This window comes from Marmota marmota, unplaced genomic scaffold (assembly GCF_001458135.2).
Source record: "Marmota marmota marmota unplaced genomic scaffold, marMar, whole genome shotgun sequence".
Taxonomy (NCBI): domain Eukaryota; kingdom Metazoa; phylum Chordata; class Mammalia; order Rodentia; family Sciuridae; genus Marmota; species Marmota marmota.
Window position 1 is genome coordinate 4244298 of NW_025999977.1, and position 22133 is coordinate 4266430.

Consider the following 22133-nt stretch of genomic DNA (forward strand, 5'->3'; position numbering starts at 1 on the left):
GAAACTCTGATGGCCTCATCAGGGCCACAGGGATCAGGGTCTCGTGAACACATTGGGGGTGGGTTTATAGATTTGATGCTTCTGTATCACACGGGTGGTAATAACAACCTGTGGACTTGGTTCTGCTACTTCCTTCCTTGCCCCATTTAATGTGTGGTATATCCCTTTAGGAGTGCTGCTTGCAGCATATAGTTGGATCAGTTGGCCTTTGTCTTCTTTAACTGTTAGTGCTGTGCTGGAAGCTAATTAGGTTTGTGGTTTAAGCCAACTGCCTAACCTAATGGTCTTTATTTCTTTTTTGAATATGAATGAGGCTGAGAGCCTTTGCATGTGTTGGTGAGTATATACAAGGAGAGGAGGGAGTAAGAGGATGAGCTGGTTTCATAAGAAATGAAATTCCATGGAAAAATTGAAAATAAGCCTTCAAAATATTACTGTACATTTGCATTTCATCTTATCCTAACAGAGCATCTTGTGGGACCTTTCAAGTAATGGACTATAGAATAGGCACTTTCTTCCATTTATCTTCATAGAAGTTGAATTTGAAATTTCTCTTGTCTGGGGGAGGCGAATTAAACCCCCAGGAATTTCTGATTAGACTTGGGTTTTTGGTTTCAGGAGAGGGAATGCAGATTTAAGTGACATCACAATTGAAGGGAAAAAGAACTCTGCAGGGAGCACTTATCCAACTGTCACACCTTGACTACTCAGGGACATTGCACAATGTTTTCAAACAGCACGCACTTTTTGGATATGTGAGACCATTTTCGATTTTTCGAAAAACTTTCTGAATGCTTCCAATGTTTGATATTATTCCAAGGCCAGGAATTCCAGATGTTTGTAAGAAAGCCACTAAATATCTCTGTTTAAATATTCAAGTGAGTTTTAAGACATCAGGGAGGAAAAAAAAATGCACATCTCTCAATTCTTTTTTAAAGACAGGATCAGACCTTCCTCCCTGGGCTCTAAGGAGGATGGAACTAGTGTGAGTGGTCAGTCAGTCAGTAAATGCAAGTCCTCTCATCCTTGCTCTTTCTACCTGTTAGAGCCACTGTGACAAAATGATGCAGCATGGAGAGCACAGCGCACTTGGGAAAATGCAGTATATTATGAGTGCTGTTTATCATTGCAGATGCAGAATCAATAATTATCTGTGTGATGGATGCCAGATGCAAACAATAACCAGGGCTCCTGGCATCTGCAACTCCCATAGTCAGTGTTCCCCAACTCTCCTGGACAGCCCCATGAATCACACATGGCTTTCAATTAAGAACTTGCCTGCTGCAAATGTCTCCTGCAGGTTCCAATATTATGACAATTCATTTTTCTCATGAAATGCACTTTGTTTTACTTCCATTTTCCTGTATTTCATGTAAGGTATTCACCACGATGAGAGTTTCTTGGCTACTCCAAGTAAGAATCATCCAGATGCAAAGATGTTCCAGAATCTATGCATGCAAACCTAATAGTTTGGCTTTTGGTTTATTCAGGATTAATAAATTTAAGGCACTTCTTTTTTTTCCACTGGAGAGTCTGCAATGCTTTATTAAGAAACCTCAACTCCACAAACCCTGATTATTCAGTGCCTGCACAGCCAACTGGGAGTGACTGACTTTGTAGATGGAAATGGACAAGGAAGCAAGTACCCTCTTCCTCCTGAGGGCAGGAGCAGAACCTCTGCTTGCCGCAGTGAAGCTGGTGGGGAAATGGAGGCTCACATTCAGCCTTGCCCTGCTGCCCAAGTGGGGCACCCTCAGTGCTGTGCCCATGCAGAGGGGCACCTTTTCTGATCAGGACCAAGGCACGATAGGGCTAACTGTGCCCTGCTGGAGAACCTTCCAGTAATGAAGACTCTTCTTTGCAGATTCTATGTGTGTGGCCTTACTGGAAAATGGGCTGGGAATTCCCTCCCCTGAAGCAGGCTGAAAAACCCACCAATTCTGCAAGGACTTACTGAGTGTGACTGAGTCATTGATCTTGAAGCTGCAGAGGACCCTGTCCACGTTGCGGGCATGCCGGAAGCCATTTCCTCTCACAACAACTTGAAATGACTCTGAAATGGAGAATTGACAGGACCCATGACTTGACCATCACCCTTAATCTTCTGGTCTGCTCTGACTTAACAGCTTTTGTTAGCAATTTCGCCAGGCTTAAAATATTTGTTGGAAACCCAAAGCAACCATGTTTGTTCCCTTTCCCACCAACCCACTTGTTCTCACCAGGTGTTCATGACCAAGGCTTATTACCTGGTCTCATGAACTCCCCCCTTCCTACCTTTCCTCTTGAGGATCCTCCTAATTGGAATACCTTCCTCCCTCCTCTTTCCATTCAAATCTTACCTGTATTTTTGAGCCCAGGAAGTTTTTAAAAACAGCAAGAGGGGCCACAGAGAGGGATTCTCCATTCCTTCTTCAATCAACCCAAGTCTCCTTGGGTCTGTTTTACAATTTGGGATCCTGAAAGGATTTCTGTAGAGCCCAGGGTGCCTAACATTTTTTTGGAAACCACTTCTTTCTCAGCCAGCACTGAACAGTGCAGTATGTAATTATGTAACATCTGCTGTTGTTCTTTTGTCTTTTTTTAATCCCCCAACTAGAAAAACACCACTTTAGTGGTAGTTGTTGGATATGCTGCTGCAATCCTATCTCTGCTGGGGACACAGTGGTGGTGTGTAGGTTTATATAGGAATAACTGTTCTTTTTTTTGTTTTTGGTACCAGGGAGTAAACTCAGGGACACTCAACCACTGAGCCACACCCCCAGCCCTATTTAGTACCTGTCTCACTGAGTTGCTTCGCCCCTCGCCTTTGCTGAGACTGGCTTTGAACTCGTGATTCTCCGGCCTCAGCCTCCTGAGTTGCTGGGATTACAGGTGTGCGCCACCGTGCCTGGGGCTGGAATAACTGTTCATAGCAATATATGCAAGTCTTGTTCATCTGTGGTCAATTGTCAAGCAAGACCTGTTTGAACTGACACTGGCCCGTGAGTGTAGCACTTGTTTCTCTCTAAATAGAAGAGATAATATATTTCCCAGGCCTGCATATTATTTAACACTGATGCACATTGAATTAATGTATATGAATAAAATCCTATTATTTATAATAGTTGTATCAAAGAAAAAAACAACTAACAAACTAGCTCAACACTTAGGAATATTTGCTCAAAACTGATGATATATAATGATCAATGCTCCACTTTCTTTTATTTTTATCACTCCTATGTGTATAAAAATTGGGGGTTGGGATAATGCTATATGGCATATAAAAATAGAAACAGACTAAAAGTCAGAGGGAAAAAAATGCAGTATTTTTGCAAATGGATCTTTAATTGTAAACTGCTATCCAAATGGAGACTTTGTTGGAGGGAGAATGGAATTAGAGAACTAGCATATGGGACTCTTTTGGAGTTAAATAACTGTTGAGTCTATGTCACTTTCATCTCAAGAAATTAATTTAGAAGTCGTGTTTGCCAAGACATAATAATTGATGGTTAATCCTTTAGTGTGTGCCAATTCCAGTGCTAAACCCTGAATATGTCTGATGTCACTTCAACCTCACTGCAGCCCAGGGAAGAACAAATGAGAAACTGATCTTTGTGAGGTCAGGTAATTTGTCTAAGATTACACAGATAATAACTGTCAGAACCAGAACCAGAATCCAGGTCTGCCAGGAACCAAATGCCATGCTCGTAGAAATCGGCCATTTTCCTCCTAACCATTATGCTAAAATAGATACTCATTGTCTTGTGACAGATGAGTAAGTTAGAAGTTGGGGTTATGATTTTTTTAAAACCTTATTTTATTTTAATTTCAGGCATGTTTGCTCATTTTGCAGAAAAGTGGAGCTGGCCTGGATGTGAAGCAAGAAACTGAAATCTAAGTAAAAGAACCCGGAGGCACTGCATGTACCACAAGGAGTACAAATAAGAACAGAATGCTTTTAGAAGCATAAGAGACCTTAACAATAAGGAAATCGAGATTTTGACATTTTAATGACTTGCTCAGAGTTACGTAATTAGTAAGCAGCACACTGGGACTTATATCCAAGTGTTCAGAGCCTAAGCTGTGAATTATACTAATGAAGGTCATGGGCATATGATTTCTCAGGACCATAGGTCTTATTAAGGATTTACCTATGCATGTTGGTGCCGAGACAAAATTACTACACTTAGAAATTAGAAAGATGGATTTAATACTTTTATTTATATGTTTGCCAGGCATGTGACTGATTATTCAGTTGGTTCAACAAGCATTTTATTAAGTGGCAAGCATTGTGGAAGAATCTTATTGCACCTTACTTGCTCAATTAAGTCTAAAGAAACCTATTTCTATCTCTAGTTGTATGCTAGACATAGACATCTGCTGTTGGACGTTTTTGCTGATTCCAAATGCTTTTCTGCCTTGCTGCTGTGCCTACTTCTCTTGTTTCCTCAAAAATCAGCAAAGGCAGAGAAGACTTTGGAAACGCAGACTGCGTGCCAAGGTCTCTTCCCTAACACCATATTCCAGCATTACCAGTTCAGCTGCTGAATCCTCTATAAAAGAGGCTGCACACATGTCTGCTTGGCCCAACCTCAGGGAGTTTAGGAAAAAAGACAGCAGGGATCCATGGTTTGGCCCTGGTGGAAACCAAAGAATGCAATCTCCAGGCCTGGGGAGGTGGAGGAAAGGAGGCCCTGGGAAGCACAGGAGAGCAGAGAGACGAGCTCCAGCATGCCTGGTACAATTTCTCTGTCAGTGCACACATTTGGTTTCCAGAAACTGAACATTTAACCCGGCAGCCCAACCAGAGTGTCAGCTCTTTGCACAAAGATGTTATGTAACTAAATACTGTTGAATGAATCCACCAGCAAGTGAGAGCCAGGACACATTAGAACTGGGATATATCACTTTAACTCCATTTATCCACAAAGCCCTGGTTCTACCTTTCAAAATACGTAAGACTCATTGTTTTTAGGCAATTTTCATTTTGGATTACAGTTTTCTACAGAAATGTCTAGGGACCATAGGACTTTAGAGAGGAATTTTCTACCTGATTTAATTTTTTACGTAACATATCATTTAAGAATGTTTTAAAAGATATAAATTCATTATGATTCTTTAGTCATTTTTATTCCCAACTATAAGTTTTCTGATGGCAACATCAGGCATTTCTATTTCTTCTTAATGCTTGACTGTGCTTAACCCAGGGTTGAGTTGGCCTCAATATGGGCTCACTGAATGAACAAATAAATAATACATCTTGACACAGGGAATAAAGGGGAAGGACAAGGTAGTTATTTACTTAGGAGCCAGCCAGTTTTAATACTGTTAATTTTATGATGTCAATGACTGAAAAGAGGTTCAACATCATTAGTCGTTAGAGAAATATCACAATGAGGTATTACTTCATAGCCATTATGATGGCTACACTAAAAGAAATGGATAACTGGGCTCTGTGGTACATGCCTGTAATCCCAGTGATTTGGGAGGCTGAGGTAGGAGGATTGCAAGGTCAAAACCAGCCTTAGCAACTTAGTGAGGGCCTAAGCATCTTAAAGAGAACCTGTTTCAAAATTTAAAATAAATAAATAGGGCTAGGGAAGTGGTTCAGTGGATAAGCACCCCTGAGTTCAATCCATGATATAATAATAATAATAATAATAATAATAATAATAATAAAACAAGTACTGGTGAAGAAATTAGAAGCTGTGTAGATTTTTGGTGAGTATGTAAAATGGTATGTCTTTGTAAAATAATACACCCAAATTGGAAACAACTCAAATATCCATTAGCTGATGAATATAGTATTTCTATAAAATGGAATATTAATCTATATAATGGAATATTATCTAGCCATAAAAAGAAATCAAGTTTTGATAATATGCTATGACATGGATGAACATTAAAAACACTATGCTAAATGAAAGAAGTCAGACACAAAAAGGCCACATATTGCATGATTCCATTTATGTGAAATGTTCCGATTAGCAGGTCCATAGAGACAGGAAGTAGATCATCTAGGCCAGAGTTGGAGGGAGGAGGAAGGGGGAACAGCTGCTTGATGGGCATAAGTTTCTTTTTGGCAGATGAAAGTATTCTGGAATCAATAGTGTTTATGGTTGCACAACTCTCTGATATATTGAAAACCACTGAAATGTCTAGTTTATAAGGTGGATTTTATAGTATGCGCATTATAGCTCAATTTAACCCAAGGAAAAAGTCAGCGGTTTGATAAACTTATTCCATTCTGTTCCTTCTTTTCTTTCTTTTGCTTTTATTCCATTTTTTTTTCTAAAAAAATGTGAAAAACATAGCTTTGAGATGACTTCAGTAAAGATTGCCCATCAGTCACCTTATTGGAAAATGAGACAGCTACATCTTCTCTGCTTGCTCTGCTCACTCAAGACTTTTGTGCCAAATTACTCTTGGTGCAATTTCATCTTGTGAGTTAGTTTGAATTTGCTCTCCTACTAATGCTTAATGTGGCACTAACATCTAACATAAAATATATAGACTGATATTTAGTAGGTACTTTCTCATGGCTGATGAGAAGTTTCTTTGTGCTGCTTCTAATCTCTCTTCCTGCTCTTTCCGACCTCCAATTCCTTGTAACCTCGGATCCGCTCTCTGTAACTGTACATGAGTTTGCATTTTCTAGAATTTTATGAAAATAGAATCATATAATAAGTATTTTTTTGGACTTGGCTTCTTTTATTCAGCATAATTATTTTAAGACTCATCTATGATTATTTTGAGGTTTAAACATAATTTATTGCTTTTTATTGCTGACTATTATCACAATTTGGTTTATCCACTCATCAGATGATGAACATGTGAGTTGCTTATAGTTTTGGGCTCTTACAAATAGAACTGTTATGGACTTTTGTATATACATCTTTGGTCATAGATTTCCTTTTCTCTTTTATCTTAGATAAACACCTAGGGGTGCAATGGCTGGGTCATATGGTAGGCATATATTTAACTTTTTAAAGAGACTGCCCAATTATTTTCCAAGGTGGTTGTACCATTTTACATTCCAACCAATAGTGACTGAGAATGGAAATATCTTTAAATGAAAGGAAAGACCTAGCAGAGATGAAACAATCCATTCAGAAGCCTAGGGGCCCAGCATGAGTGGTTTGGAAAACAAGAGACAGAAATGGAACCACTACCTGATGTTGCCTGAATGTGTCTATTTTAAGCAGCTAATTTCCAGATGGTAAATATGAAGCCTGAAACAATTTTCCCTGTGGGCTAACTCACCCAGCTCTATCAGAACCAGTGGGGAACACAGTAGGAATGATGTGACTGTCTCTGTGATGACAATGTGAGAAGCTCATTACAACTTCCGTTTCTGGATGTTCTTATGCGAACTTCAAATGCAGAAGAGTTGGCAGGTTGCACACTGATTCCAATTAGTTCCTTCCTGGAGTAGTTGCTTACACAGCATACTGTGATCTATGCAAGTCTGAGGCTGAGTTGGACCAGAATTAAACTGTGCTCACGCACAGAGTGCATTTCCTAGAAAGGGACTAAATTAGGTGGAGCCAAACTATTATAGGGCCAATTTTCCTAAGTACACAGAGGCTAATCTGTACAAATATCTAATAGGAACTTGTTATTTGTAAGTTTTGGTAATAGGGATGAACTCAGGGGTGCTTTACCACTGAGCTACATCCCCAGCCCTTTAAAAATTTTTATTTTGAGACATGGCCTTGCTAAGTTGCTGAGGTTGGCCTCAAATTTGTAATCCTCCTGCCTTAGTCTCCTAAGTGGATGGGATTATAGGTGTGCACCACTGCACCCACCAAGGAAGTTTTTGAAGAGTCCATATTGTGAGCAAAGCAGAATTACTTAAATGCAGGTAATGCCAAAGTTGCTGTAAAGGCTCTCCACTAGTAGATGACTTCTGAATAATTAAAAAGAAGGATTATGAGTCAGTGATGTAAGCACCATGCTAAATGGCAACACTATAATTGTTCTAGTCATTGGGGTAACAACAGGGACTGGTGGGGAGTACATGTGTCTTTTAGAGGGAAGTTATTCAATCCCTAATAACCATTACCTTATAATAAACACAGGTCCCATATGACCAGATCTGATTTTAACAAGATGAAAATATGAATTTTTAGGCAAAATCTGAATTTTTCAAATGTTAGCAATAAATTAAATTTTTAAAAAATGCAATGTCGCTCAAAAAGAACGTGTGCAGATTAGCTAAGGTCCAGAGGTTGCCAGTTTATAATTCCTGAGAGTGGAATTCTGAGAAGGCTCCTCTCCCCAGATAATTTCATCAATGACTGAGTTTTTGTACTCATAGGTTTTCACATCGCCATAGTCGATACTAAGAATTGCCAGAAAGAAAGAAAGGAAGAAATAAGCAGGAAAAGAGCAAGGAAGGATAAAAAGAGGGAAGGAAGGGAGAGGAAAGACATGTGAATGAATTATTACACATGGTTTTCAGCTCCATCACTGCGTCTCCTGTGGACACGCAGTTTCACTGCAAATCTTTAAAGATGGTCCTTGGACCATGTGGTCTGAACCCCACACTAGGACCTAGATGACTACTGATGCACCCTAAGATTGCATCAGTCCTTTTTGGCCAAAGGCGTTCTTACTGGCTATCAAGAGAGCTAGGATGGTCCTTGGGTTTTCTTGTCCCCTGAAAAAAATCGTGACTAAGTCAGATTTGCCTAAAACTGCTGATTTGTGAAACTGGCTGTTTCAGACCAGGTTTGAAACTTTTCTATTTGTCTCATGACATTTCACTTTCTTTGCAGCCCTGCACCTAGAGGCCCATGTGGTATCGGGGTTCTGTTGTCCACCCAGGGCATTATCTCGAGGCCTCTCTCAGAGCTCAGTTTATTATCAGAACCACGGCTGAGGCTGAGTTGGGGCAAGAACCAGGTGAGATCATTGTCTTGGGAGAATGCAGTCATCAGCAGAGACAGACTTGGGTGGGGCTCCCTAGCTCTGGGGGCCAATGAAGGCATGTAATTTAGAATAGGAGGGGAGGGGGCTCGGAGACAATGTTTTGGATGAAAGCAAATTCTTTCTGTCTAGGGCTTGGTGCGACGACCATTGTACTTGAGAAATGGGAACAGTTGTTTCCTTGTTTACCCTCTCCCACAACACATATTGAATTAATTAGTTATTTAGTAGATACTCTGAACTCTATCAATGTCCTCCCTGATTTTCTTTCAGTGGAGAAACACACACGCATGTTTTTCTCATCTAGATATGACATGATTAGCACCATATTTAACCTTTAAATCCTCATTAAAATGATGTTGATGACAATAATGTCACCTTGTTTTGTACCGCAGTTCATGCTTTTTGAAACACTCTCATGGAAATCCCTGGTAAGCCCTGGATCCTCCAAGTAGCCTAATGAAAATCACAGAGGAGTCATGCTTAGGTTTTGGCTCCAGGATCTCAAGGCCATGGACAATGCAATGGGCTCCAATGCTTCCTGAAAGCCTTGCTGACTACAGAGAACAGTCAACGACTGACCTTCAGGAAACCCGTGGAAGAACTTTTGATGTAAGGCTATCCTTTAGAGGTTTGATTTTCTTTCTAGAAACATTATTTTGTAATCAGCATGTTTTTGAAATGCTTTTTAATGATTGCATTATCATTAGACATAATAGTTCCTTTTGAAATAAATATTCATGCATATATGGAATATAATTGGCTGCATTACAATCTCTAGTACTTCCACTTTCACTGTCTCCTCCCTTCTCCTGCTTCTCTTCCTCAAAGGTCTTTCTTCTACTCATTTATTTTATTTTTTAATTGGTGCTTTATGGATATACATACAAGGTGAAATTCATTATGGTGTATTCATATATGTACACGGAATAATTTGGTCAATTTCATCTTCAGCTCTTCCCGTTTCCGGTCCTTCTTTTACCCTTATGATTCTGATTTAAGAGAAGTAGGAGATTTCCTTTACTCAAAATTTAGGACTAGCTTCCATCACTGTATCTTGTGTTACTTTTTTTTTCTTTATTAGAAATAAAGGAAATAGAGTTGGATGGTTTGCTCTGATACAGGATAGTTTGTCTATAATATGTGATATTACAAACATGCCAGTGATGTTAAAAATATCTAAAGAAAGCTCTTTTAGGTTGACTTTATCAGAAATCTATCTATCTTTTTGGTTCTACCAAGAAAATAGCTCTGGGAATAACTTATTAGTTAAATTGCTTTAATTTGTTTAATTTTTTTAGTGCATTTTTTACTTTTTTCTTGTATTTCGCTTAGCTTTAAAAAAAAAACTTTTACTAATTCTTAATTTGCTTCTTTTTCTTTTTCACTGAATAAGAAATGTATTAAACCAGTTTTGGTGGCACACTCCTATAATCCCAGCAGTTCGGGAGGTTGAAGCAGGAGGATCACAGGTTGAAAGTCAGCCTCAGCAACTAGGGAGGCCCTAAGCAACTTAGCAAGAACCTGTCTCAAAATTAAACACAAAAAAACAAATAAACAAATAGAAATATAGAAAAAGTGCCCCTGAGTTCAATCCCTGGTACCAAAAAAAAAAAAACAAAAACCCAAACCCCAAACAAAACAAAAACCCCCACAAGAAAAGAAATGTATTAAAAAATCCATTAATTTCCTAGGATCACGTATTGTGGCCCTCACATTTCTGCGCCGTATTCAAGTTTACATATGAAGTGCTTTTATAGTCTTGAACACCTTAATGGTATGTGAAGGGATTTTGGTTTACTTGCTGAGACTAGGATTATAGAGGAGCACTTTTCTCTTGTCCGTGTGGTTAAGATTTTACTTATATTTTGGTCTTGTTCTATTTTTGGCTATGAATTTCTAATTGTGCTATTTTCATTAGACAGTTCAACGTAGGACATTAACTTCTTATGAAAGGAGTCAATGAGGATCAAATAAGCAAAAGGCAGTGGCTCTGTGCTTTTAGGGAAGGCAAGAAGTAAGACGTTCAGCCAACTTTTACTGACCACGTGTTAAGTGCCAGGCACTTGGCAAGGCAACGGGCAGTGGGGAGCGATAAGCTTCCTCCTGTGTGTTCAGGATGCCTACAGGAAGGGAGCCGATGATGCTAATGATGCTCTCATGAATTAGAAATTGTGTTCATGGACTTTGGACTTTCTGCGTATCACACGGTTGCAACACATCCAGTGGGATTGCTAAACTGGAAGTCTGGGTTTTCCTCATGAATGGGATAATTGCACAATGGAAGGCTTCCTTGTTTTCCACTTGCTTTAAAATCAGGGAACTATAAAAATGTATTATGCTCTCACACACAATACACAAGACTGATCTGTAATAACCCACACATTTTCTGTACCAGAAGCACACAGAACCCAAAGTGATGATTTACCTTGAAGTTAATAGAGTCTCACTGAAGCTCCTTATGCAGATAAGCCCCTTAAAAGGTTCTGACACTATGTTTATGTGTTCATATTTTTTTGTCAAATTGTGAAGCTTTGAATTTTTTTCCTTGGAGGGGTAAAAAAACAGTTTCCCCTGCCATCTGTATTGCTAGGTAGCAATTTACTTAAACATCAATAAGTAATTTTTTATTGCTTTTCTTTGGAACATTAACATATTTCTGAATAGTCATCAAGTATTCTGCTAACATCTTTATATGTGTTAATATCTATATGCATTTAGTATGTTTATATTTATGTATGTAGGTAATTAGATGCCAAGATTGCTAACTTTATGTAATTATATGTATACTTAATACTTTCATGTTGGCAGATTACTTACTGTAATCTTAGTTAGTGTCTAACTCCTTGAGAATCTTTCAGGTGTCCTAACATATAGAAACTGGGAGGAAATCCTCAAGAGATTCCCTCATTTATACCGATAAAACATGCCATAAGCATTGAAATGTATAGTGTCTGATAAGCCTGAAAGGTCTTCCTTCAAGGCTCACTGTCTTATCAGGGTTGCCTGTCATATTTTCTGTTGGCAAATAATGACCAGCACTTGATAATTCTTCGAGGCCAGACAACTGATCTCAATAGAGAACTCTCGATAGTGAAAGATGAAAGTCCCCGGGGAACAGGGGCTCCCACAGACAGTTGGTCCTTCTTGTATCTCCAGCACCCACCACAGTCCCTGGTGTGCAGCAAATGCTTAACAATGCTTTTTAAATGAATGAAGGAAGAGTGTTGGGAAATCTGTCTAGAATTATAGGAGAAGAGCTGGCATGGCTGACGTCTCAGGCAGCCTATTATAAAACACAGAAAGAGCAAGACCCCAGTTTTCATCACTTGGAGAAAACATTGTGATTCAAAAAAGGCTGCTTCTGAGTGTAAGTAGAGACTTCCTGTATTAATGACAAAATTATCATGGCTTCTATCAGGACAACTGAAGTCATACACTACCATTTTATGGATCGAACAATTAAGTAAATACATTAACTATGTAGAAAGGATAGCACCCTTGAAATTGATATCCTCCTGCCTCAGCCTCCAGAGCTGCTGAAATTATATGCATGCCCCACTGTGCTTATTGGGTGACTCCATTTCTTTCCAGAGGCAGACTGGTGGTCAGTATTCAGTACTGGTGTGGGAATTCAGCATTTCTAGAATTCCCTTGTAATTTGGTACCACGAGGACAGTATTTGGATGGACTTTTCCAAACTTTAAAAATATGTACATGTTGCTTCTTTCTTTTCTTTCTTCCCCTGAAGAAAAGCAAGCTAGCAATTTATATTCCCTTTTTCACCCACCCTCTTCCTGCCCTATCTTCACCGCTCCCCACCAAAGAAGTAAACATGTGGTTTGAATTCAAAATATCAATGGTATGAAAGCAATTAGCATTTAATATCATTTACCTCCTGCACATATGGTGGATGGTTCAGCTGCTAGAATTTCAATGCAGGACTTCTTCAAAATCTAGGAGAAGAAATAAAAAAGTCAATGTCTAGCATAATTTGTTAAGAGATAACTGAGATACAGATAGGAAAATTCAAAGCCTTTAGAAGCAGCAGTAGGTGTAAGGGAGGGTAATATCTTTACTAGTATCATCAACACCAAACATTAATGTGCCAGATTGTGTTAAATGCTGTTGGATGTCCCAGGGCATTTGCCCGGTCGGACTTCTCTCTACTAGTTATGAATCCTGCCTCTTGTTGAATACAGATCCTAAAATTTGAACCAAATATTTTAAACAAGTATGGAACATTGAGCTAATTTGCTAACCAAATGTGATATCATTTCTGGGGGCTTACTACTTTGAAATTGGAGATGGTTCAGGGGGCTGGAGGAAACCATTTTTTTTTTCTATTCATGAAAAGACATTTGTTAAAGCAACTAATGATGTAATTATAAAATTTAAACTGTAAAAGAAGAAACCATCTTTTTGCACTGGGGAATGTCTATTTATTTGCATTGATACATTTAGTTAGATATGTTTCTTGTTCCAACTTAAGCAACACATACATCACAAGACACAATAAAATAAAGATGCAATAAATTATAATGGGGGAATGGATTCAAGGGCAAACAGGAGAAAGATGATACAGTGAGTGAGAAAAGCACACAAAAAATATGCTCTGAGGAGTTTATTTCCTGGCTAGGAGTGGACTTAATTCCAAGCTTTCTAGTAGCAAGTGAAAAAGTCAGACATTTATGAGTGTTTCAATCTGTGGAATAAAAACCATTTCTCAGAAGAGCTAATATTTACCCATTCCAGAGAGAAATCTGGGCGTCCTCATAGAGAAGCATTGTGAAAGGAAATGAAGAAATAAGCTTAAGAAAAATCTTTATCTGATGCTTAAATGATAAAATATTAAAAGTTATTCCAACAGGTTTCTTTACAACCATGTCCTTTAGGTAACTCTGTATATCTAAGTCATGCAAAGCAGCATTTCTTTTTTTGGCATTTCTAGAATTCACTCTGTACAATTCCATGGCATTTTAGTACTTTGCTTCCCCTATCTGTTTACAAATTCTATAGTTGGGAGCTGTTCCCTGAGCTTGTGCCTTACTTCCTGGCCTCTGGCTCACCAACCCCCTACCCTCCAGACACAGGTGCAACCTTGGTACCTCCACTGGCCCCTAAGCCTGCCTGACCACAGCAGGAAGCGAGTGTTCCAGACTCTTGTATCCCTCGTGCATCTCTGTTGGAGTCTGTGGTCCTCACACATCTGGCTCTGGGCACCTGGAGTCAACAGTGAGCTCTGGCTTTCTCTTCATTTTCAGTCTGACTTGGCATCAGGGACCCCAAAGACACATGCAGGGCACCCACTTTTCCCTGCTGGCTTTTCCATCCTCCCTTTCTTGTGGTCCATCTGCCTTTCTGGACTCATGCCTTCAGCAATGTCCCATGACTGGGGCTTGCCTGGATCCTGAGGCACAGTGACTTGTATCTAAAATGACAGCTGCTGCACCTGGATGTGAGGATCTCCCCCATCTCCAGTTTTCTGCCATTGGGCTCTTAGTGCCTCATGGGCCATCTCAGCCAGTGGTTTCCATGATTGAGGGAAACTGTCACCCCTCTTGACATGTCCTCAGGCATGAGTGTCCAAACAGGCCACATTTGAAGAATTAACTCGGAGGCAAAACCTTGGTAAATAGTGGCATAAGAACAACATGAAGCTATTTTTTGACATTTTAAATAAAATTCCTCAGGCAATGGACATCTCCTAATAAGTTATTTTATCACCCACAACTTAAAGATTTCAAAACAGTCCAAGAATAAGAACTAAACAATCGGATTTATCCTGTCTCCATTTCCCAAGACACATATATAAAATTTCCATGTACATAAGTTTCTGGATTTGGATCAATGTTTTTGAACCAACTCTAACATCTAACCAGGGATCAGTAAAAGAAACACCAGTGAATCTTTGACCACTAAGACACACTAACAAGAGTCTGTCAAAACATACATATGCTATATTATTCTCTCAAAGTGTGTGCAATTAGCTGATAAATCTAAGGAGTGCATCAAGGGCCAAAAAATGTCAGCCAAGTGCTGTGATTCAATCAAGTAAAAACATAGCTTTCCCAATCTTAATTTAAAACATCTGGAAGGGATGCATTACAGCCAATAGAGTAAAATTTATCAGTGAGGGAGATGGGCAGGATTTGTCTGGGATGATGACTTCTATTTGTTTCAAATATCTGCTTCCAAAAAGTAGGAAGTCATAATGGTACTAAGTGGATTTGGGGGGTTCCCTTGATTATTAGCAGCCCAGTCACAGGGTAATTAGTCTGTCTGAACTATAGTAGACAGCAGATCAGTGTAGGGACTGCAGGCTTATAGGGCAGTGAGGAGGTAGAGGCTTCCTCCCCTGCCCCGGGCAACAGTAGCTGTGGAGGAGGTGAAGACACAGCTCCCGGAATCGCTAAAGGGAAATCACTAGATGAAAAGAGACTCACACAGGGTTGGGATGACATCGAGATAAAGTATAATTGGTTCATATAATAGACCAGGCCAATACTACCACAGGCTTCAGATATGATCTCACGTGAGGAGTTGGGTCTTGGCTGTGATCCTACACTTACCTGATCTAGGCTCCTTGATGATTCTTTGAACTTTTTGAACCCCAATTTTGGGAAGCAATTGAGCACACTGAATACTAGTCTGGAATCAAATTTCTTGGGCTTGAGCAGTGTAAACTTGGGCAAGCCCCATGATTTCTCTGAATCTCTTTCCTCATCTGTAAGAGTGGGATCATGATATACTACCAAAAGCTTAAGCATAAAGTTACTAGGCTGGGAAGATTAAATAAGATCATGCAGGCAGAGCATAGCACAGTGCCTGGAACCTGGTTATGTGCTTGATGAATGTGAGCTATTATTACCAAGAACTTGGGCTCCAGAGATAGAGAAGAGATTTGAGCTCTGAATGTATTTATATTGAGATCCAAGCCCTACCACTTACTGGCCATTGGGCTTGGACAGGTTATTAAATCTCAGAATCTCATCCATAAAACTGAATAAGGAAAACATGACTTCAAAGGGTTGCATGATGGTTCAATGAAATAAGAGACGTGCATGCAGAGATATTGAGTTTGTAAAATCAATTGAACTTAGGTAATAAAACTCATGGAGGACTGGAGGTGAGGCAGAGTGAGATCAAGGCAAGCTATAAGGTTTTTGTCTTATAGACAGAAGACAAAATTGATCGCTCAACAGATAATCCATGTTAAACTATTTTCCAACCCTTTGGCCACCAGCTGGCCTGTGTACTTTGTGAAAATAAGACACCAAGAAATGTGTTCTGAACAACCTTGGTAAAAAGCCTACAGGAGGACATCTGACACATATTCAAAGAATGGTAGCTGTGTGTCATTACCTACCACTGTTGCTACAACCCTTGGGCAGGAACCACAGTTCATATATGTTTCTGCTCTGTCACTCACTGGAGCCTCATGCTTAATCATATAGTGGAGACTGAATCCATGTTAAACTATTTTCCTGCCAACTTTTGGATAGATTTCAATAAGAAAACAGATGAAAAAGCAGGCTTAAATCCATAAAGAACTAAACACAATGTGTTGTTACTGGTAGGGTTACTTTCGAGAACATTCTTGAATTATTGGGGGAGCAAGAGAGGTAGCAGCTGGAAAAGGACTTTGCCGAGTTCAAAGAGCTGTTTAATATGTTTAAGTGAAATCCATTGTGGACCAGTCCAGGTTGTATAAAAGAATTTGCTCTCTTTGGAGTCTAAAAATCTAATGTCCTTTGTTATAAAATTCTCCGTTTATGCATAGATTTCTCAAGAATCCTTAAAGAACACGTGAATATTTGCACAGTTATTAGGAATCTCTGCCTTATGACAGACATGCCTCTTTTCCCCCCCACAAGCAGTCAATCTTTACTTGGCCATTTCCTGTTGTGTGGGTTCATCATGGATGATCCTCCTTTTTCCATTCATAGTACAGGGGCCTTTTGCTTTCACATGTTTTCAAAAAGTCTTTTGGAGGATGTTCCTTGATGTCTTCCTTACATGGAGGGGAATGTACTTGTTTTATGAAGTAGGCTGGTTTGAGGATGGTTAGCTATCTGTTGACAGGTTGCATCAATCTAGTTTCCTAAGACAAAAATCCTACTCTTCTCTCTTTGTCATGCTACTACTTCAATATAAACTCTGCCACTAAGTCCTGGTACTCTGACCAGTGCAGTACCACCATGCTTACCTACAATTTAGTATAAACCACTATCCTTCAGAGGACTTCTCATAGTTCAAAATCATATATTTGTTTTTCGGTTGTTTGGTTGTTGTTTTTGTGGATTAGGAACTCTACCCGGGCAAGGATTAGATTTGTTTTCACCCACTGCCATAGCCATGATGCCTAACCTGGCACAGGTAGGCATTAAATAAATATTTATTGGATAAATAAATGAATAAATGGCACACTTCCTGCAAGGCTTTATAAATGGGATTATAGCACATTATGTATTAGCTTCATTTTTTTTTTCTTGGAAGTGGAATCAGAAAGTCATCTGAATACAAGATCGTATTCTGCATACTGTAGCGACTGGCTCTTCATGTTAAGCGAGACCATCTTTGGGAACTGCCTTCCTGGGAGGACTGCTTCATCTCCTCCATTTCTTCAATGGCTGATCTCTTCAACAGTCACATTGTAAGTGTATCCTTTCCCCCTAAGATCTAGGTTGCCCTGCTTTTGTAAAAGGCCTTGACCTCTTTACTTGAGAAAAAAATATAGAGTCTGTGTTTGGCAGGTGGGGCTCAGGCTCCTCAGAAGGACCACACCCTCCATCACAGCTGATGGCAGAAAGCACGTTGGATAAGCCTGGGGATCACTGCTTTTAGGAACATCCAGGTAGCCTGGGACATAAAAGTGGCTCCTCTAGGAATTCAAGATTGTCACTGTCGCTTCTGTGAATTTTGAAATGATTTACTGTATAATTTATTAGTAAAATGTTAGAAAAAAAAGACATATTCACTTTTCCTAATTAAATTCCATTCCACACTTCAAATTCCACTCCACATCTATTGTTCACAATGGCCATTATCCTAAGTTCATGTCAGTTCTACAGAGTCAGACTCTAAAATAGAATTTGAAAATTATCCACACATCTCTCAGGAATTCATACATGGTTTTATGTATGCTAGGACATTATACCAAATAAAGACTCTTACATGCACAAAACACATCATTAAAGGTTATGGGATTTAAAACAATAAAGCTTTGCCTCAGAACATGCAGAAGTTTTTGCTGAGGAAGGATACTCAGCTTTGCTTACACAAATGCTGTTCTTCTCTGTTAGTTTCACACACAATGAGCATCTGGTCTGGAGAAGTGAAGGACAAACAAGCTTCTGAAACTGAGGAAATTCATTTTTTTGTTGCCCTCTAAGCTATTTTCCTTTCATATTTTCAGAAGGAAAGCTCAGATAGCTGTGAACTCCAAAACGGGGTTTACTTAGTAAGATGAACTTGTCCAGCTCCTGTGTGCTGGTGGAGGGAATGGCCTTCTGTGGGAGCTGATTTTATTCTAAAATTCTGCTGTTGCTTTTACAATGGGTCTTACCAGATTCCTAGGTGAAGAAGGAGCTGCACAGGAGTGGGATATGCCCCCTCCGCATCTTTGTACCTGTTCAAGCTATGGAATTTGTATTACTTTGAGGCTTTTAAAAAAGCTGAATAGAAACCAACAGCTTAGGAAAACTGTCTGGCCCGAGTTTCTGCAAAGTCTGAGTCTAATTAATGACTGCTGAGGCAAACAATTTTTTTTTTTTTTAAAGATTTTCTGCCCTGCTACAGCAACTACAATTGATTCTATTTATATTTTGTATCCAGTCCTGGCAATGTGAATGGAGTCCAGAATGCCATCTTTTCTAGATGAAATCTTGGAAGAGAGAGTCGGTGTGTGGGGGGGGGCACTGAGGGGATTTTTACAAGAAACAGAGCCATAGAACTGCCCATCTGTTGTGCAGTGTAGGTCTTCCATGGGTCACGAATATTGTACAGTCCTCTGGGCTGCTTTATAATTAATAAATACGCCATGCGCAGTGCTGGAAATATGACACAGCGGGCAGACTCTGGGATTGCACAATTTAGCATCTGTCCATGAGGAATGGTGGATAGCATGGCAGGGATCCAAGTGCCAAGCAAGAGATTCTGAGGACGGATGCTACTGAAGTTCAACGCATCCAGAGTCTGTGATGGAGGAGAGACCAGGGCAGGCTCCCTGGAGGAGACTGAGCAGTGCCTTGGAATTGAGATAGCCCTTGAGACTGGATCAGGATGGGGCAAAGGTGCAGGGGTTTCTACTAATGATAAATAAACTTGATTTAAGAGAAAGACTGCTGCTGCTGAAATGTGCCTTCTGTCTTCTAATCCTGCAAAGAGGGTCAGTTCAACACCCAGACACATCTCGGGAATGTGACATGGATTTTGATTGGAGAGAATCCTTTATCAGTTCCCAGTGGGGTCTTGGAAGGGTGGGTGGGAGGCATGCCTGGCAGACAGACTTTGCCTCTTGTCACAGTTTTTCCTAGGGCCTGGGCCAGAATTTGGTGGGTACATTCCTTCTACCTTCCCATGAGTGAAAGGGAGAAATCAGCATGGGATCCAGTTTTTATAAATAAAAATTAATTGATATATACCATGGAAGAGACGTATTCTTCAGTTTTGATGATCTTACAGATTTCATGATAACAAGGATGTTTATGCCAAAGCTTGCAAAAAAATTCTTGCAAATGCTGTTGTGTTTGCTCAATGCTTGCTGTTTACTGTAGATCAAACATGCAGAAAGCTCCATGTGCTGACTCACCCTCTTATTAATAGGAAGCCAAACCAGGATTAAATAGGGCAGGAAAGTGCTCCTAGGTGGAGGTGCTTGGTGCCAGCAACTGGGTTCTCCTTCTCGTAGACAGTGTTCCTGGTTCCAGACACTGCCCTCAAGTGCACAAAAAGTGGGGACAGCTGGGAGGAGAAGGCGTCATGGTAATTGGGTCAAGGGTTGGGATTCAAAGCTGCCAACCCATTTCAGTGTTATCTGAACTCAGCTTTCATGCAGATTCCTGTTTCACTGCCCACAGCACTTTAAAAAGGAGACAAAGACACTGGAATCTTTGCTTCATATTTTCATATAAGAGTTAGTGCTAAATTCACCAGTTATGGTCTGTGGAAATTCCCCCAAAAAAAGCCACAAAAGGAAGGCAAAGGAATAGCTTCTTCCTTTACAGCTTTATTGGCTTATAGGGCTATGAACTTGCAAACATCCACATTTTTTCCTTAAAGTTTTATCAGTGTATTCTGCAAAAGCTACTAAAAATACTCTCATGTCCTCAGAGGTAGAGTCCTATGCAAATGTGGAAAGAAAGGTGTTTCTTTTGGTCTGAACATGCCCCTCTGTGATCTCTGTAGCTTTTTCCAGATATGAGAATTTTTATTATATTGGGACATTTTCATTTGCTGAATAGAAATAATATCTTAAGAGAAATGCCTGGCCTAAATGTCTGCCAAAGTCTGAGGCTAATTGTCAAATTGTCACCGTCTCATGATCATGGAAACTTCATCCGGTGAACAGTAGTTGAGATTTTTGGAAGTGCTTTCCATCAGCAGTAAAAGGCAAAGGCTCCCTACCCACCCACTATGCACCCAGACCAGGCTGCAGGGATTCTGATCTCCTCTCTGAACTTAAGGTATCTACTTTATATCAAGAGCAAATGGTGCTTGTGAGAATCTGATGAGATGATTGTGTAAAATGATTTTCACAGTGCCTGGTATATGATAAAAACTCACTAGCTGGTGGGTTTTGTTATTATTATTATTTTTACCTTTGTAAGGAAACAGAGGCAGGAGAAAGCATGGGCTCTGGAGTCACGGAACTGGGTTCCCACCCTGCTTTCCCCTTTAGAGCTGTGTGCTCTTGGGTGGGCTTTCTAGCTGTAGTTTCTTCACCTGTTAAATGGGGATACAGATATTTACTTCAGGGCATTGGTGGGTTTTATAAATGGAATAATATTAAGTGGGATAAAGGGTCAATTCTTTTATAAAAATATTTTCTAAGCTGTCCACGGACTTTATTTATTTATTTGTTTGTTTATATGTAGTGCTGAGAATTGAACCCAGTGCCTCACACATGCTAGGCAAGTACTTTACCACTGAGCTACAACCCCAGCCCAAGCAATAGCACTTTGAAAAATAACCCATTCTATAAATCTGATGTCTAAGTACTTTTGCCTTAGAGGAGAGAAGATTGAGAAATTGTGAAAACACCAAGAAGGCACCAGATTTAAGGCATCAGGGGACTTGAGTTCATCCACCTGGATGACTATCCCTGGATAATCAGCTCCTGGTGATCCAGCGGTGACTTCCCATTTCCTTAGACATGCACAGCTGAGCATCACAGAGAGGGCAGGAACTGTGGAGCCAGACCTGGGTTTAAATTCCCCACTCAACCACTATGTGTGGGCAGACATGGAGGTTTATCCAAACTTCCTGAGGCTCAGTCTCCTCACCTGTACACTGGGGATAGAAATCCTTCTCCTGGGAGTGGCTGGAGAGATCCTAGCAGAGGAGCCAGTGGAGAGAGATGCTCAGGAAGTCGGTGCTGTTTCTTCCCATGGGCACAGTCCTGGTGTCCGCGGATTCTGAGTGCCCGGGTACTCACCATCCACAGGAGACATGGATAAGATGCCACAGTGTCTCAATCTCCTGAGTCTCGACTGCAGCCATGATTGCTCTGTCGTTGGACTCTGTATCTCGCTGTAAGTTCCTGCTGTTCTTCAGGTCAGTTCCACAGCCTTTAGTTGTGTGCTTTTCATCTTCAGTCATTCTCCACCTTCGACACTCCTCTTTCACTCTCTTTTGCACCATCTTAGGACCACGCTCTGCCACCAACATTGTAGCTATGCTCCTCTCATGGATGGCTTCATTTCATCCTTCAGGTTATCCCTACAAACGAGCTTGGGTTCTCTGTCAACCCCTTACTCCTACTCTCAAAATACTATTTCTTTTAACCATTATTAGTTTTAATTATATATCTTTATAGGTATTATAATTTTATACACACACACACAGTTGTATTTATGTGTCTCTCTCATTAGATCATAAGCTCCACAGGACACAGCCACTATCTGAGTTAGTTGTAACTGAATGGTCAGAAAGGTTTTCAATGCATCTTTGATGGATGAATGAATATTAACCCCTACATCTTCATTTGAGGTTTGAAAATA

The 22133-nt window shown here is 40.0% G+C and overlaps 1 protein-coding gene across 1 annotated transcript in view; it reads right to left on the reverse strand.

Moving 5' to 3' along the window:
• Antxr1 (ANTXR cell adhesion molecule 1) overlaps nt 1-22133 on the reverse strand; it is a 170201-nt gene that overhangs the window by 82422 nt on the left and 65646 nt on the right. The window contains exons 9-10 of the mRNA XM_015479371.2: nt 12806-12866; nt 1955-2053 (exon numbers count right to left, since the gene is read on the reverse strand). Coding sequence (XP_015334857.2) covers nt 1955-2053; nt 12806-12866 — 160 coding nt within the window. The remainder of the gene's footprint in view (nt 1-1954; nt 2054-12805; nt 12867-22133) is intronic.